At 38.5% G+C, this 18127-nt stretch overlaps 1 protein-coding gene across 1 annotated transcript; it reads left to right on the plus strand.

Moving 5' to 3' along the window:
- Nucleotides 1-2710: 2710 nt before the first annotated feature.
- On the plus strand, nt 2711-10888 carry LOC119768986 (agglutinin-like protein ARB_02240). Its single transcript, XM_038260853.1, has 2 exons — nt 2711-2965; nt 9566-10888. The coding sequence occupies exons 1-2, from the start codon at nt 2963-2965 to the stop codon at nt 10685-10687; spliced, it is 1125 nt and encodes a 374-aa protein (XP_038116781.1). The 5' UTR covers nt 2711-2962; the 3' UTR covers nt 10688-10888.
- Nucleotides 10889-18127: the final 7239 nt, after the last annotated feature.

The following is an 18127-nucleotide window of genomic DNA, read 5'->3' on the forward strand; positions in this document are numbered from 1 at the left end:
ATGGGGAGAGAGTTTACTGGTACTAAGGAGAACGAATTTGACAGAGAAGGAAAAAAAATGCAAAAATAACCTTCGAAATAGCTAATAGATGTGGGATAGTTAAAGGTAAAGAGGCATTACTTATTCTAATATCACAGCTCAAGGGGACAACCGCTGCAGCAGGAGATTGACTGAGGTGGCGCACCCCATCCAGAACTTCGGTTGCACTCGCTGGAGCCAACTCCAATCAACTCCATCTTCGCCATCCTGTGGACGTCGTCAGTCGGGTGGAAAGGATCCAGATTTAGCATCATCTTCAACAGCCGGTTCTGCTTGACTTGAAAAATCATTCTGAAAAAAATAAAAAGCGAAAAAAAATAATTCAGTACAGTTTTATATGCCAATAGCTAATTGAATTCAACTAGAACTTGGAGATTTGGACAACTTTTTCAACAAGTAGAAAGCATTCAACACAGTTGATGAATTCTCATGCGAATGAGTATGAGCATGCCAATGCTGCTACTCCGTTTTTACAGATCAGCCGAAGTTAAACAATGAATAAAAAAATATCAGTGGGAGCCAACCATCGTTCACTGTTTAACCCTCTGGTCAATACCGGCGCCCTCCAAAGAAGCCTACAGTTCAACTTAAGGGATGAATGTTAGTCCGATAGTTGAAGTTGCAGACTCATCAAAGACACAGCTTTTCGCTATATACCTGTTGACACCGCATGAGACTGTTGAATTCACAGCATCTCCTTCAAACATCACGGATTTGATTTATTTTTGGTTAGTAGGATAAGGTATTCGATGCCTACCGAGCTACGATGCTATGGGGAGGACTTCCATAATAAACCCGTCGCCGAGAAATCGACAAAGATGCGGACCTATTATCTTGTTTTTTTTACAAATTCTATAGCATTATTTATAAGTTTTCATCAAAATAACAAAAATTTCAAAAACTTTGTTTTTTTTGCTGTCAACACATTTCGCGCAAACAAGAAATCCGCTGCACAATTCTTGAAGGCCAAATTCCATCCGTTCTGTCAACGCCTCTCCGCACGTCCGTTCGAAATGATCCAATTGAATTCGATTTGCATTAATAAGAGCGAACCGTAAGTCCCAACAAAACAGAACTATCGCTAATCTAAATCGAATAAAACCATCTCCCCGTCGAGCGAATCTGTCGGCTTAGATTCGCACCCAAAAAACTGCTCGCGGAAACCAGTTCCAACTTTTGGAAGCATCTTCGGGGGGTTCGTAGTTTAACGATTTTTCCACAAAATTTGCGCAGATTTGGTTGGGGTTTGTTTCAAAAAAGGATCGATGAACTTTCCAAAAACTAGTTTAAGGAATTTTGTTCACAAACCAGATTTTACCTTTTCGTGGGTCTCTTAAGCCCGCCAGAAGATGCTCCCAGAATATCCCAAGTGGTAAAGGACAAAATTTGCATAAAGTTCATCGCGAAACCATCCCACAGGTACCGACTTGGCCACTTCTATTTGGTTTCTCGTAAATTAGTATTTCTTAGCCCCGAAAGCGAGATATACTGGCCGGGTTGTGCTCTTTTTCGGCTGTCTGGAACAACACTTGGGCAGACTCGCGACTTGCAGGTGTCCTCGGGAGGTGTTCGACGAATGCTTCTGATTTACTTGGATTAGTGGGCGTCAACGACGGATGTTCTGGGGAGGAATCTTTCTCGCTCTCACTAAACCAGCGTCTCGCGCTGCGGAGTGCAACAGCACAGGGGCCGTCCATAAACTAAGTAGTCAATGACTTTTTCTACAAAATCACAAAACACATTTTTAAACATAGTTAGTTTGAAATGCTTAGCAAACAATGAATATAATTGACCCATTGAACGATCATAATGTAAGATTGAGCCATAGTGATCATTTATTCAATTAATATGAGCATGAGCATGAGCATGTGCATGGTTATAGTCTACATTTATGCAAAACTTGATGATATTTTATGACAACTAATCAAATTTGACCATCAATGTTATTCTAACTTTCAATTAATCGCGCTTATATGCGCGTTTTGTCAGAAAACATGTTTTATTAGTTTTATGAATATCGTAAAAAAATCAATATAAAATGAACTAATTTTGGTATTCCATTAAGCCATTTTATAATCAGCCAAAACCATTATGTCAATTTTCAAATCAATCAAATCAAATCAAATCAAATTATTCGCTCCCGGATTTTTAAAACAAGGAGATTTAAAACAAAACTAATAACAATAATAACAGTTATATACATTACTGAGAAACAGCAAAATGCTGTGGAAAAAGAGGAGAGTTGAAAAATGGCCAACGATAAACCACATAATTTATGAATGACCCCGTCAAGAAAGTGAGCAAACCTGAGGGACGCTTACGGTTCCATTTTCCAAATCTTGAGTCGAGATATAATCACGCAGTATTGTTGTTATAGATCCCATCAAAAATAGGAGACGCCACGCGATGCTCTTGATAATATGCAAAACGCTACCGATTGTGAAAACTGGCTTTGTTATCAATATCTTAAAGTGAAGAACTATCCGGCGATCGACGATATGCAAATTCATCACGGAAAAACGGACTCAGACAAGCTTCCGAGACACTGCTAAGCAAATTGGAGCGTTTTATGGTTTTTGGAGAGAAAAACTTGATGATCTGATTCGGATGGCAGCTCGCAGCAGCAACTTTTGTGTTAAGCATCCAGAACGATTAGATATAAATAAGACCGAGCTGCTAGTCGGGGCTTTAGTATAGAATTGAAAGTTTGTCGCCGGGGTATCGATGGCAGCAACGGACCCGAAGCTGAACCAAACGGCAGCGGATTCTACGACGAGCAGCAGCAGCTGAAGGAGCTTCAGCAGTTTTAAGGATTAAAAAAGCTTGGCTGTGTAAAACGACACCGGAAGTGACGGACATAAAGTTGTGAAGAAAAAAAACTTGTGATTTTAGTGATAAACTGTTTTAGAAACTTTGCTCAAGCATGGTGAGTGTGAAAATCACTAAAGAAAGTGAATGAAATTGTTTGAAGTGGTAATACATCGATATAAAGAAGAATTCATTGCGTGCCTAAAAAAGGAAATGAACAACTTCTGGTGATCGCAATAGTGCTGAGGGGAAACTGTATCAAACGGTGGATCCTGTTTATTTTAAACTTATGCTGATTTGCTTAAAAACATCAACAATAAACTACAAAAAGCAAAAAAAAAAATACTGGAAAAGTGACAGCCCATAAAAATGGAACGGGAAACGGCTATTTTTTTCTAGAGATTTCATCCAATCGAGCTGGACGTCAAAAATAGTATATTGAACCGCCTACCTGGGGAAAAAAATTGATCAAACTTCAAGAAATCTAATTCAGTAAGAGAACTCGGTGTTCAGTTCCAGTATTTTCTAGTTGTGATACATGTTTCAATCAGGTTGTGAAAGAGTAAATGGTCAAAAAATTAAAGAGATAAAACCATTAAAAATATAAACTTTTTAAACTTCTCAAAAATTGTCATATTATTATGAATTTAACCAACATTTATTTCGAAATAAAGTTCTTGTTAAAAGATTGCTTTTATAAATAACATTTACAGAGTTTTTTTTTTAAGAAAAGGTCCTATAATTTATTGTGCTTCAAATGTTAATAGGACCTTTTCAAACAAAACTCTAGACTTGTAGGTATGTTATGATAGTTTGGAAAAAAACTGTGTTTTCTTTAATATTTGTAAAAATGATAACCACTTCGATCATGAATATAAGTCTAAAGTTGTGTTTAGGCCAAACAAAAACGGCATTAAAGCAAGGCAATTGTCTAAGTCGGCCGCTTATAGGGGAAATTCTCGTATGTTTGGCAGGTTAAGCACTCGCTCCTAACTCCATCCAATTTACTGATTTTCACTATTTAAACAACTAATTTTGCAAACTTTTGATAGAAACTTGCTTGCTCACTTCTTATTGAGCTATTTATCACTCGAATTCAGTTGAAAACGCTTTTAATTAGCTTTAATTGAATGTCAAAGTTCTGACCTGCCAACATTAGAGGCACGCTGGAATTAGATGCTGTTCCCCTATTTCGGCCAAGCTAGGCCGTTGCAAATATTTTTTGAAGTTTATGTCACCGCCCCCTCTCCTTCAAAATCGGTCCAAAAAATCATGGCGCAAAAAAAATCAAAAAACATCATGTTAAGCATATTTGTGATTTATCAACAAAAATTTTTTTTATGGATTCCAAAAACTTCAATAAATATATGCATCGGCCTTATGATTTTTTCAACAATAGATAGTTGGTTTTCGACAGTTTCGGGAAAACACCCGAAAAAAATCACTTTCGGATTGCTTTCGGTTGTTACATTGAATTTGTAGTCGTAAAGTACTACATTGAAAAAAATATAAATACTATAAGCACACATTTCAAGAAATGACATTTTTCTAATATTTGTAAGCCCGGTGGGCCTAAGATGGCGGCCTTCTATATTATTTATCCAAGCATTTGAAAATGGCGAACAGTTTAAATTGATAAAGTCTTTGCCTCACGGAAAGGAGTTCCATATTAAATTTAACAATTCAAATGGCCGATGCAAATATTTAAAAAAGTTTTTGTCCCTCGGCCCTGGCCGAGGTCATGGGGGGGGGGGCAAAAAAATAAAAAAATATAAAAATTTTAATAACAAGCCATAGTCTTCACATTTAAATGAAAAAAGTGTTTTAAAATGCATTTTACACTAGTTCAGTTGTTTTGCAATCATTAGTTTTCAAAAAATCTAAGATCTGACAAAAACAAAAATTGTATCGAAAAAAAAGATTTTGCACTTGAATTTTCATTGAAATTTTGAAGTTTATTGTAAAAATATTTTTTTGCCCCCTGATTTTTCGGGCCAATTTTGAAGGGGGGGGGGAGGGGTGACAAAAACTTTTAAAAATATTTGTACCAGCCTTAGCTGACTTCAAATTGGTGAAACAGTGATTTTTTGGCTAAATTAGCAAAAATTACAAGTAAATTTACCAACTTGGGATTGGTGAAACAGCTAACCCTGATTGCTGATTTGCTATCCAAAACTGACAGCCCAAATCAAAATGACAGGAGAGATTTTACCAAAAATAGCAGCATGGATTTTTTGACAGATCATCACTTCGAGACCAAAACCAAGCTTGTTTTAAAACAGCAAAATTATCATTTTGGAATATTTTTTTTGAAAAACTTTTTCAGAAAAAGCCATATTCAAATATAAGTCTAGAACAGTTTAAGGGATCGTACCGTCAATCGTCGAAATTGTCTGGAAAATCGACACAACATTACGAGATACAATAATATTTAAAAAAAAAAAACTTACACCCTTCTCAAATTCCATTCTCATCATAAAATTATCCAAATAATTAAATACAAAATTAAAAATCCCGAAACAATGCTCATAAGTCGGTTAACTTTTTTACTTTTCATTTCCGGTTTTTCAAGATTTTCCGGTTTAGTAAGTTTACGTTTTCATATCAAATGTAAACAAACAATTACATAGCAACGTATAACATCCCAGCAAGTTTTGTAGATAACCGCACAACGTAACGTGCTTTTTCTACACGAATTATCTAGTCTAGGGGAGTTTGGGGTAATATGGGCGGTGGGGGTAATTTGGACACCCCTTTAAAAATCGATTTTTCTTCGGATATAAAGTGAAAACGGCAATTTAAGTGATAAGGCTAGTACTAGTAATAGCCTAGGAGTATGGACAAACCAAAAAAGTCGGAATAGGTTAAGTAGTTTTGGTATAATATGTAAAAGTTTCCAAAGGCAGTTTGGCAGTTTGAGGGTTGGGAAATTAGGTTTTGCAGGGATTATATGGCAAAAAAGTGGACAATTTTTATTTAAGGGGGTTGCTTCGACGATGCCTGAGATATGTACGGATACATATTGTGCATTTTATCCATTTTTATCATCAAAAATGGCAATTTTTGATAGAACATGCTATGGGGGTAATTTGGACATGCCTTGTGGGGTAATTTAGATATACCTGAAAGTCTACCTGTCAGACAAAAAAATGTAACTTTCATTGTTTGACTTTTTAAAGGGATTCAGATAAATTTAGAGGGATTTAAAATGTCAAAACACTCAAAAAGGAATATGAGCAATGAGAACTTTCACAAAACCCCTATTTTGTAAATTTAGATAAATTTATTTCAATATTCGAATGGATGAAAATCTGATTACTGCACATTTGGCGTTAAACTAGACTCTAATGCTGATTGTTTTTATTTAATTTCTATTTGATGCTTTACAATAAGGTTACGGAATGTCAAAATAAAAAAAATGCATAGTTTCTGGTTAATTAGTTCTATATAAAGATGGGCTTGGATAATTCTAAACGATACCTTAATCACTAAAAACTATACTTGTGCCTTATCCAGAATCAATGTTTAAGAGGCAGTATTTGTAAATAATGCTCGGTTTGTTCTAAAGGTCGTATCGAGGTGCTCCGATGTGGATGAAACTTTCAGCGTTTGTTTGTCTATGCATGAGATGAACTCATGCCAAATATGAGCCCTCTACGACAAAGGGAAGTGGGGTAAAACGGGCTGAAGTTTGAGGTAAAAAAAACATAAAAAATCTTAAAAATGCTCGCATATCCGTAAAACTTGTTTTTATTTAATTTCTTTTTGATGCTTTGCAATAATATTTAAATTTGAAGGGCTACGGAATGTCAAAATAAAAAAAATTAAGAGTTTCTGGTTAATAAGTTCTATATAAAGATGGGTTTGGATAAATCTAAACGATACCTTAATCACTAAAAACTATACTTGTGCCTTATCCAGAATCAATGTTTAAATCATTTGAGAATGAATGATTAAATTATGTATACTACCCTGAACTTTTTGTTATCTTCCTATTGAATTATAGTTCTATCACAAAATCATTATTTAAACCTTTAATGAAATATTATGAGCAAAAAAAAAACTTAAAAATATAAAGCAATTACAACACCAGGTTGAAGGATATAATAAATGTTCAAAAAATCAAATGATAAACTTATTCTTCAACATGTGTCCAAATTACCCCAAAAAAGGTGTCCATATTACATATTACACCACAAGGTATGTCCATATTACCCCACAAGGCATGTCCAAATTACCCCACAAGGCATGTCCAAATTACCCCATAGGGGTGTTCATATTACCCCCATACAAAAATGTGGGGGTAATTTGGACACCTTTTAATTCAATTCAATTCAATTCGGTTTTATTGGTGAATAATCAAGATACAATGAGTTATTTTGAAGTGCATAACAGAGTTTTGGAGTTCCTTACAGCTGTGTGTTGCATCATAATCCATTTAGGAACAATTATTTCTTTAACTAAGGCACTAGCAAGAGTAAGAAAAACTATAAAAAAACTTACAGAAATTGCAAAGGAAAGGGGATAGAGGAAGAAAGCTTAATACTAGATCACAGAAAATTTATCCTTTGTAGATGTGTTTGATCATCAGTTCCCCAAGGGCCAGGAATTGTTCTGCCTTGTTTCGGCAGCTCCGAAACCGCGTCATCATCTCCCCCGCGAGAGCAAAGAACTCCGGCAGGGTGAAGAGATCTTCCCGGTGACTTCTTGCTGGGCCGTACTGCCGCTACCGGCAGCGACCACGCTGGCGAACGAACGCCCCCAACCAGGAGGGAACGCTGAGTTTTCCGCTGGAACCGTACGCTGTCCAGCTGCAGGAACGGCTGCGCTCGTACTTCGCTGAGGAGGGTGGGACGCTTTCTTTTTTCTCTTTTCCTGCTCCTCGAGGTAGGCCTTGCGCGCGACGCATCCGCGGTAATTGCCGGTATGGTTGCCGTCACAGTTCGCGCACTTTACGCGCGGCTTGGTTTGTTCTGCCTTGTCCCCAAGTCCGCCTTTCGTGGCAGTGCGCACGCCTCCGAGAGGTGTGACTCACCGCACTTCACGCAGCGGGGCCGGAGGTTGCAGTTCCGCGAGCCGTGGCCGAATTTCTGGCAACGGTGGCATTGCGCTACGTCCGTCGGGTTCTTGGTGTAAAACCGCCAGTTTACCCAAAAACCGTCCAACGTTTTAGTCCGCCGCAGGTCTTGGATCTTGACGGTGCCGCGGTCGAAGTACAACAGGTACAGTGTGTGTGTACCTGTTACCGTTGTCTTGCGCGAGAGCACTTTAATCTCCCGCGGTTTTATTCCGGCATCCGAAAGGTGACCCTTCAGGTCGGAGATCGGACGGTCTTGATAACCCTGCAAGACAACCTTAACAGGGGGCTTCTCGGGGTTGAATGTGTAGAAGTTGAAGTTGCTTCGCTTCAATTCTTCAAACACCAGGTCAAAATTCTTTTTGGTCAGTGTGATCACTTGCACTGCCGACTTACCGATTTTCAGACAATATCCGAGGCCTTCCAGCAACTCGTCAACATCGTCCGCTAACGTGTCCAAAACAAAAATTGAGGTGGTCTACGTTCCGCTGGAGAGTTGTTCTTTTGACGTCGGCACTTTTTCCGTGCACGACCATCATCGTCGTCGTCGTCGTCGGTAGTGCTGCTACCGTCAGAGTTGTTATTTTCTTCGTCGTCGCTCAGCATCTGGAACTCGTTCCTGATGGGGATGTTGGCGGATGTTGATGTGCCACTGGTCGTGGCACCGGAAGTACCGGAACGGGTTCGCACTGGTGATCCTGGACATATCCAGGATGTAGTAACTTTTTGTCGATGCCTTCAGCGCTGACGCTCCCCTGCGCGATGGCGGCCGACACGGCGTTGGTTTGTTTACCTTTTTGCACACGGCCGGTAGACGAACTTCGCGGGTTTTTCGAGGCCGCACTCGAACTGCCACGGCCACGGCCGGCCTTTGGCATGCTGGAGAAGCAAACTCGCGGGTAACCACAATCAATTACGGCGAAAAAAATCGAAAAAACGATGGAGCACTGAGCACTAGCTGCATGCTCTCGTGCGTACACGGAGGGAGCTGACACCTTTTAATTTTTGCGTTAAAAATGAGGTTTTCATCAAAATTTATCGAAATAAATGATTTTTTTCCATAAAATATGGTCTCTATTATCCTCTGGTGTCATCCACATTCCTTTAAAATATCCATACAGCCCGTGGCAGAGCAATTTCCTTAGAGCAGCGATTCTCAACCTTCTTCTAGGCTGGTACCCCCTCCCATGTAAATCAAGTAGGCCCGGTACCCCCGTTGAGAATCGCTGCCTTAGAGTGTCCAAATTACCCCACACTCCCCTACTTAACTTAGATATGCTAAGTTAGGTGATTGTAGATAGCGCATAACTGATATTCCTTCTCTCCAAAAGTCCTTACTCCACCAACAGTGACTCTGACTCCAAAAGAAAAAAAAATATCTGAAAAATTCAATGCAGTTTTTTCTATAGAAATGTCCCATTTATATAAAACGAGAATTTGAAAATTAGTATAATTTCCAAACTATTGTTTAAAGCACAATTACTGATCCATATTTCGAATTGTGTCTGACTCCAACTTGTTTCTATAAAAAACGGTATAGACTTGATAGTTTACTGATCCTTTGCTTTCCATTAAACACCAGATTAACCCTATCCCATTCCAGTAACAAATTACAATTTAAATTATCTTCTCAATTTTCAGAAAGCCATTATAGTCATAGTCGCTGCACTGGCAGTCAGTGCGCGGTCGGAGTTCGATGGATACCACTACACCACTCCTGCCTGCCCGTTGACCGGACCAACAACCATCACCCAAACAGTGACTGATTACAAAACGCAGATTCAATCGAAAACGGTGCAACTGCCTGCTGTTACCAAAACTCTGGTCCAAGAAAGAACCGATATTATCTACTCGACCATCGTTCAGCAGGTTCCTGTGACCCAGACCGTTACACGCTCCAGTACCGTTACTCGGACTCTACCAGCCCCACCAGCGCAAACCATCACGACTGTCGTCACTCAACCTCCAGTTGTTTCGACTGTTTACAGCACAGTTGTTAAACCAACTCCCGTTTACAGTACTCTAACGAAAACAAGTACCATAACTCAGCCACCAGTGACGCTGCCCCCACAGGTCATTGTTGAGACTGTGCAGCTTCCGGCTGTAACTCGTACGCAGACTTCAACCGTCATCAGAACTACTCCAGTTATTACCAGATTGACAGAAACCGTCGATGTTCCTGGACCTACTGTGACTCTTCCTCCGATTACTAAGGAAATTACCAAGACTGCTCCCCCAGTGACTCGTACCAACACTGCTTATGTTACCAAAACGGAACAAGTCATCAACTACGAGACCATCACTCTTCCTCCAAATACGGTTACCCTCCCGGCAAAGACTTCATACAAGACCACTACCTTGCCAGCTACTACCATTACCAGCACATCCTTGATCGCTACTCCTTCCCCGGTATACAGAACCGTAACGGTGTCCACCACCATTACCCCTGCACCACTCCCAGCATCGACCAAGATCATTACAACCTCGGTCACAGCTCCTGCAGTGACAAAGACGGTTTCCAGCATCAAAACATTGACTCAAACCCAAACTAAATCCCTAACTCAGACAGTGACCAGCACTCAGGTCTCCCGGATCCCGGAGTATGTCACCAAGACCTTCACCGCACCAGCCGTAACCAGCACTGTCTGCAAACCCAACAACGAATATCTGCCACAACCAGTAAACCCACCACCAACGGAATACCTGCCCCAGGCTAAGGACTACCAGCTGCGGTACAACGATGTCTACCCGTTCGGAGGATAGAATCATCCCGCCAACCGAGATGAACACCTTCCCGGCTCTCTAAAGCAAACAAGATACTCATAGGATGAGCGAGGAGCAAGAAGAAGCAATGTTATGGATGATATTGTCGGAGAATGTTGTCACGTGTCGTCGGAAAGATTTTTGAAACAAACAGTTTGACTGATGGAAACGAATAAAAACAAGATTGAATTTTTGTGGCAATTGGGTGTGTTTTAGTTATGGAGTGTTAGGGTAGAGTAGTCATCAATGAGACACGGGGAACAATGATAAAATGGCTCTCACAAGTCGTAGTTTCAACCAATCAGGCTCATATTTGGGGGAAAGGTGTAACTACTGGATACACGTCTGCTATAATAGTGGCTTTGGTTATGGACGCTCCCTTGAAAAGTTAATCATAAATGTTTGATTCTGGGGTGTAAAAGTAAATTATGAACAAAAAATACTTTTTCGCTCGTATGCTGTCATTTACACCAAAACTAATATTTCTTCAAATTTCTTTCGACATTCCATAGGTATTAAGTTGGGCTACAATGTCCTTTCATTAGGTTTGACCAAAATTTAGAATATACCTAGAATCCAGGGCTGTCTCATTGTTCCCCACTCATTTTTGCCCATGGGTAACAATGAGACACTTTGATTTTTCTTCATTAAGCATTTCAAAATCCATGTAAATCTTTAAAAACATGAATTGAAAGTGATTTTTGGGATATTTATAAAGTTTTAACTTCATTTAACCACACATACAAAGTTATTTGGTATAAATATATGGATTTTACAAAATTTAAATACTTTTTAGTATAACTTTTGTTAATTAAAGTTTCATGTTGACAAAATTGCTCTAAAATGTTCAAGGCAAGTCACCTGTAATGGAACAATACAAAAACATGATGTTTTTCTAGAAAAGTATTGATTTTCGTAGAGTGTCTCATTGTTCCCCAGCTGTCTCATTGTTCCTGCCAAGTGCGTCTACAATGAGACAGTTGAATAACTCTGGCTGTAGATGTCCGATCGATCTCATATTTTTTGGTCAATGTTAGAACACACTAAAAGAAAGAAAATGCAACAAAAAGCTCATCAAAACATGCTGAAGAAAAAAATAGAAAAAATGTTGAAAGTTGAAAACCAAAAGTGTCTCATTGATGACTACCCTACCCTATATGATTTATTTTTATGATGGGCAGTTCCTTATCCCCACGCGGATGCATCTCATATTTGTAATTGTGTTTAAATTCATTATGGAGTTATATTCAATGGAATTATTATTTCTCCAAAAAAATATATTTCAAACATGATTGGCAAATAAGACAGCAAACATATTTAGCCTTTCAATTTGCTAACAAATAGCCTGTGAATGTTCTAAAGTACATTGACTTCAAAAATCGCGTCTCCTGGAGAACCGAACATTATCATTTAAATTTAGGGATTCACATCTTAGCCAATATTTCAAAAAAACATTTGCAAATCATTAGCATACGCAAACACACCTACTGGTCAATAACGATAAGTCCACCCATAGTAATGGTTTCCTAGAATGTTCAAGTTTTGTTGTCCTCAGCTAAAAAAAGAAAGGTAAACATTTTTTTATGCAAATATTGCGAATGTAAGTTATTTCAGTATTCACTAATTTCAACCTTCTTTCAAACTTTCGAAACATTATAATTACAAATATCACTCTGCCTATCTCATAACCCGTCTAATTTTTTCGTACGATCATACTTCATGACATTTCGAATTAGGCTCTCGATTGTTGTGGATCTAATCTTCTTTTAATTTTCCAGCTCGACTCCTCACCTTCAAGAGGTGTCGACTACCGCGTTCTTCGTTCTTCAATGAAATAAGCCTTTTCATTGACCGTTACGTGATAAAGTGCCCAAATGGTAAAAATCTAAAATTGAGTTGCATTAGGGGAAGGTGGGGCAAGACGACCATATGGGGCAAGAGGAACAATCGCTCGTACGGCCGTAATTTTTACAATTTTGATTATTTCCAGTATGAGGAAATGTTGCTAGCAATGCAATTAGCTGATTCTACTACCACATAACCGCCAAAACGACGTAAACGCCACGGAGCATAAGATTTAATGAAGTTTTTTTACAAACCTTTATTTTCTTATAATATTTGGAAAGTACAAAATAAGACTTTGGGTTCGTTTTAAGGCTCATTTTATCAAAATGCAATTTTTCCTAGATCAGTAGTGTCCCTATCAATGACTTGCACCTATTATAAAGTATGATTTAACTTTTGGTTATATTTGTTGAGAGCTTTTAAAAAAAATTGTTCAGGTGGGGCAAGTGTACCATATGGATTTTTAATACGGAAAAAATACGAATTGCTGCAACAACATATTTTATTGGGAAATAAATACATAAACGTACTTAATAACTGATAAACAATTGTTAAAAAAATGTCCATACAAAATATAGTGATATTATGAAATTTTCCTTTTTTTCATCTAAGTAATAATCTTTTTCGTAAAAACGATCAAATTTTTGGTAAAATAATATTCTTTAATCTAAAAATGAAAGAAACGTTTCAAATACATCCTAATCTGATGTATCTAAGTGATAACAGTTCAATTGTCAGCAAATTAACATGTTTTTTCATGCATTGTTTCTCTTGCCCCAACGGGTTGTTCGTCTTGCCCCACTAGTTGAGTAGAACATACGGAAAATAAAAAAATTAAAATCATTTTTTGCATTAAAAAAACAGGATTTTTTGAAAACTTGTTCTATCAAAGTCTTAGTCAAGACCTGGAATACCCCCTCCTAACCAAACATATTCCTAATCTCCCTCCTAACCAAACATATTCCTAATCCCAACAGTGATGTGCAGGAACATAAACAGACGGTTTACACATATGACAAAACAAAACTTGACAAAGAACAACATCCTTGTAAGTACAAAAAACACACGACTAACACAGAACAAATAGTAATAGCACACTGATTTTTAGTGATCCAGTGAAGAAGGCTTCAAAATATAAGCCGAAACGTCGGTAACGAAGGGAAACGGTTGTTACTTTTATTCGACGGACTGAAAAGCCAAATATGAAGAAAACGGAAAGATGATTATTATAAAATCCGACACATTTTTAACGTTTTTAATGGGTTACAACGATCATTTCCTTAGCTTGTTACACTTGCCATACTTTCCCCTATGCCTGAAGTCAAAATCGACTAATGTGAGCTGCGTTTTGTTTGCTGACCTTTAATCTCAAAACTGTGTGCTATTTCGGATCTGAAATGACAAATGGCAGAGCTCTTATGAAAAGATAGTCTTAAACATTTTACACTCAACAAGCGACTGATTAGGCTGGATCTGAAAGTCACGGTCCTATGAGGCCGTTATTTTATTGGTTGAAATCTGTCATGTGGTGTGCTAAAAAGGCAAACTCTTGATACTATGTAGCTCCTAAATCAAATAATTGATGGTGAAAACTCTTACATTATTTCGATTGTAAATAAATCAAACGCAATTGCAGGGTAGCGTAAAACAACAGCATCAACAATGAGCCCTTTCAGCTGTAAAATCCTAACAACTCATCAGGCGGAATGAACCCGCGGTCAGTGGCTAGGTAAGTCAGCACCTGTCAAACAACTCCCATGCGACAAACGATGCCACGTCGCAAACACTTGAGTCGGTCTATATGCAGAGCAAACAGCCATTTATGTTGCCCAACGCGAAATGTCTCCTCTTGGTTGATGCGGCTAATGAACATGCCCACAACAATTCCCGCGAGAAGTTTGATCATTTCGATTGAAGCGGAGGAACCTCTAATTCGAAGGATCTATAAAGCTTGCTTTTATGATAGTTCGCTTCCAGTCTTGCTTTACACCCAAACTAAATACACATTCGATGTCAAAGAATTTGACATTTCACCTCTCTTAGGTTGTAGAGGCTCCTCACATGGAACAGGTTTCTAGAAATTGCTCATGCCAGTTCCGCAGTTCTCCAGTCGGCCAATATTTGTACATGATTTTTCGCTGGCTGACACCACTTGGGTTGCCGAATTACCACCACCAACCGTGTAGTAAACCACATGTAGTTCGCACCGGTGGCCTTGACGCCCGGTTGACTCCGCCGGGAATCCCCCACCAGAAATAATCCCCAAATCGCCAAAAATCTTCTGCAGCAGCTCATCTTCGAGCAATTATGATGGTACGGCAAACAAATTAATCAAACAGCGCCAAAGCAAACGAATTCGGATCAAGCCACTTCGCGGCGTAAAGGTCTTGGCTGCTTGTTGGTACAGGAATGTCGAACTCGTACTGTGACTGATTGGAACATATATGGGTATCGGCTGCGACGCTTCGGTACGCACGGCAGAACAAGTGATATTTTACGGCTGGGTGGATTCCAATGGTTCAGTGTGTGGCTAGATCGAATTTTCCAAATGTCAAGCGATGATCTGGACATACTTATGAAATTAGGGTTACGAACGTGATAATGAATCAATTATTCTGAGTAGGGGAATGGGCGGTATTTCCATCATACATATTTGGCCTTATAAGCACTTTGAATTTTTGATACATCTTCATTTAAGTTGAGAATGATCATGGTTGACTGCCAATGAGCTGCTACTCCGTTATTGACAGATCAGATAAAGTTAAACAATGAATCAAAAATGATCAGTGGGAGCCAACCATCCGTTCACTGTTTAACCTCTGAAGATCCCTACTTTATTAGTCAATACCGGCGCCCTCCCAAAAAGCCTGCAGTTCAACGAAAGGGAGGAATGTTAGTCGGATCAGTTGCAGGCTCATCTCCTTCAAGCATCACGTGATTATTATTGTTTGGGTTAGTTGGATAAGGTATTGGCTTTTCGATGCCTCCCGAGCTACGATGCTATGGGGAGGACTTTCATAACAGACCCGTCGGCGAGCTATGGGAAGGTCTTTATGGTTAACATACAAAATCACTCACACAAAATTTATTTTGCTCCACGATTAACTCAACGATCCAAAATGTCAGTGCGTCTTTCGATCATTATATAGAACTAGCTTGTTCACCATAAAAAATTAAACCTTATTCGAAAAAAATAAATATAATTTACCCGACGCCGTGCCTTCCGATCAACGATGATATAGGAAGGACTTTGAAAATCACAAAACAATTGATTAAGATTACAAAAGCACAAAAAAAAACACCAATTACTCAACAAAAATGACGCTCAAGGCACAAATAATTCAGTAAGGCAAGGGCGTGGCTGGTTCTATCCCATTCCCCGGAATGCCATTCCCCAGAATGACCCATTCCCCAGAATCCCACTCCCCAGAATGGTCCATTCCCCAGAATGATCCATTCCCCAGAATGACCCATTCCCCAGAAATATTTATGACCTTGAAAAACATGTTATGTTTCCCATTTGATACAATGCCATTTAGTATAGCGCCGTTTGGCATACCATAATTTGGCACAGTGTTTTCCCTTCTTTAAAGAAGGAAAAATTCTACTTTAAAGGGAAAATTAAACTTTCGGCAGACAGTCAAAAGAGTTATCTATTCTTTAAAGAAGGGAAATTCAACTTTAAAGGGAAATTTCAACTTTTGTCCGCAGTTATGACAGTCACTTCAAAGGGAAAATTAAACTCTTGTCAGCAATACTGACAGGCAAGAGAGTTTTCCCTTTTTTAAAGAAGGGAAAATTCAACTTTAAAGGGAAAATTCATCTTTCGTCAGCAATCATCACAAGTTGAGCGTTTTCCTTTCTTTAAAGACGGGAACATTTAACTTTTGTCAGCAGTTATCACAATAAAGGCGAAATCTAAATACTTCACACTTTAAAACTGATAATTTTTTGAAATAAAGTACATTCATAATAAAAATAAAACTTTTCTGGGGATTGGTTATTCTGGGAAATAAGTTTCTGAGGAATGGACCATTCTGGGGAATGGAATTCTGAGGAATTGGATTCTGGGGAATGGGATAGAACCGCCCGCAATCGACTGAAGTAGGAAACACAATTAACACCCTGTTACTTTGGAACACAATTACTTCGACAAACTCAACCGGCGGCGTGCTCTCGGATCAGCGATGATAAAGGAAGGACTGATATTATCATTGCTAGCAAGAAATAGCACACATAAATACACGACAAAAGCACACACAAAAAAAATCACTTTTCACTCCGAATATTTTTTACGACCACGCGCCCCTTTACAAATTATGCACTCACCCCATACTAACAGTGACCCAAAAGCACACACAAAAAATTAACCTTAATAATCACGATTTCGCGTCCCCACTTCCAGCGCATCAATCTTTGATACATCTTCATTTAAGTTAAAAATAAAATAAAATTGTTTATTCTGTAAGAAACAGCTAATCTTCATTATCATACGCAGTTATCGTACTAATCGTACTAAAGCGAATTGGACTCATGTAATTTCAAACTTGGGGGTTTGGATCCTTGAAGCTCTTCTTTTTATATTTCATACAAGTTGGTTACAATGACGATGGCGATAGTTTCGGTTTGATTCTAAGAACATTTTTATTAAACGGTCGTCATCACTAGAGCAAAAGGTAGCACCTTAGACCATTCACCTCTCAAAAAACCTTCCACTTAGTCTCCATTAGCCCTTATCCTTAATTTCAATTAAATAATTATTATAATTTTAAAATTGGTTCAAAATCCATGAAATTTATAAAAAATTTCAATGTTTTGAAAATACAAAGTTGCAACTAGCAACTGGAATGTTGCAAATGTTAAAAACACCTAAACTCCCAAGCTCAATAAAAGAGAGATTTTATATGGAATAACATTTATTGCGACGGTTTCAGTAATTTCAAAGATACTAAAATGTTTTAAATAACATCGTTTAGTTGTATGGATGGCAACTTCCGATTACCTCAGCTATCGGAATTTCCTTCAACGAAAAAAAACGAAGTTGACTTTATAGCTGTCGGCCACCATTTCTAGTACCAACCACTAGTGTCTTCCTTTTATCTACAAGGACTTCGCCGCCCTGGGCTCCTAAGTGTATGAAAGTATGGCACGGAGCGACGGCGCCGAATACCCATATTTACAGTCATCCCACACATTCGGAACACCCACAAATTCGGAACACTTCTGTAATAATTTGTCAATGGCACGCCAAATGCAGCTTTTCTCTCAACCCTACTATTTTTAGGACCTTTATTTGGACATTCTCTTGCTATTTCACTAGTAAAAGTAGTACTTTTTCAACAAAAAACTTAATTTTTAGACTATTTTATCCATAGCATCAAAACACTGCCTCCAAATGGCTTGTTCCATAATTGTGGGATGTTATTGTGCCTCCCACAATTGTGGAACACCTGAATTTAACTGATATTTTCACAAAAAAAGTTATCAAACCATGTATAAAACATCACTTAGCCTAAGTTTCATTGGTTTCAGTGTGTGAAATCATTATTTGGTAATAAATATGTACTCCTGGAGAGATCCAAAGTTTGTTTACAT

Source organism: Culex quinquefasciatus, chromosome 3 (assembly GCF_015732765.1).
Source record: "Culex quinquefasciatus strain JHB chromosome 3, VPISU_Cqui_1.0_pri_paternal, whole genome shotgun sequence".
Lineage (NCBI taxonomy): Eukaryota > Metazoa > Arthropoda > Insecta > Diptera > Culicidae > Culex > Culex quinquefasciatus.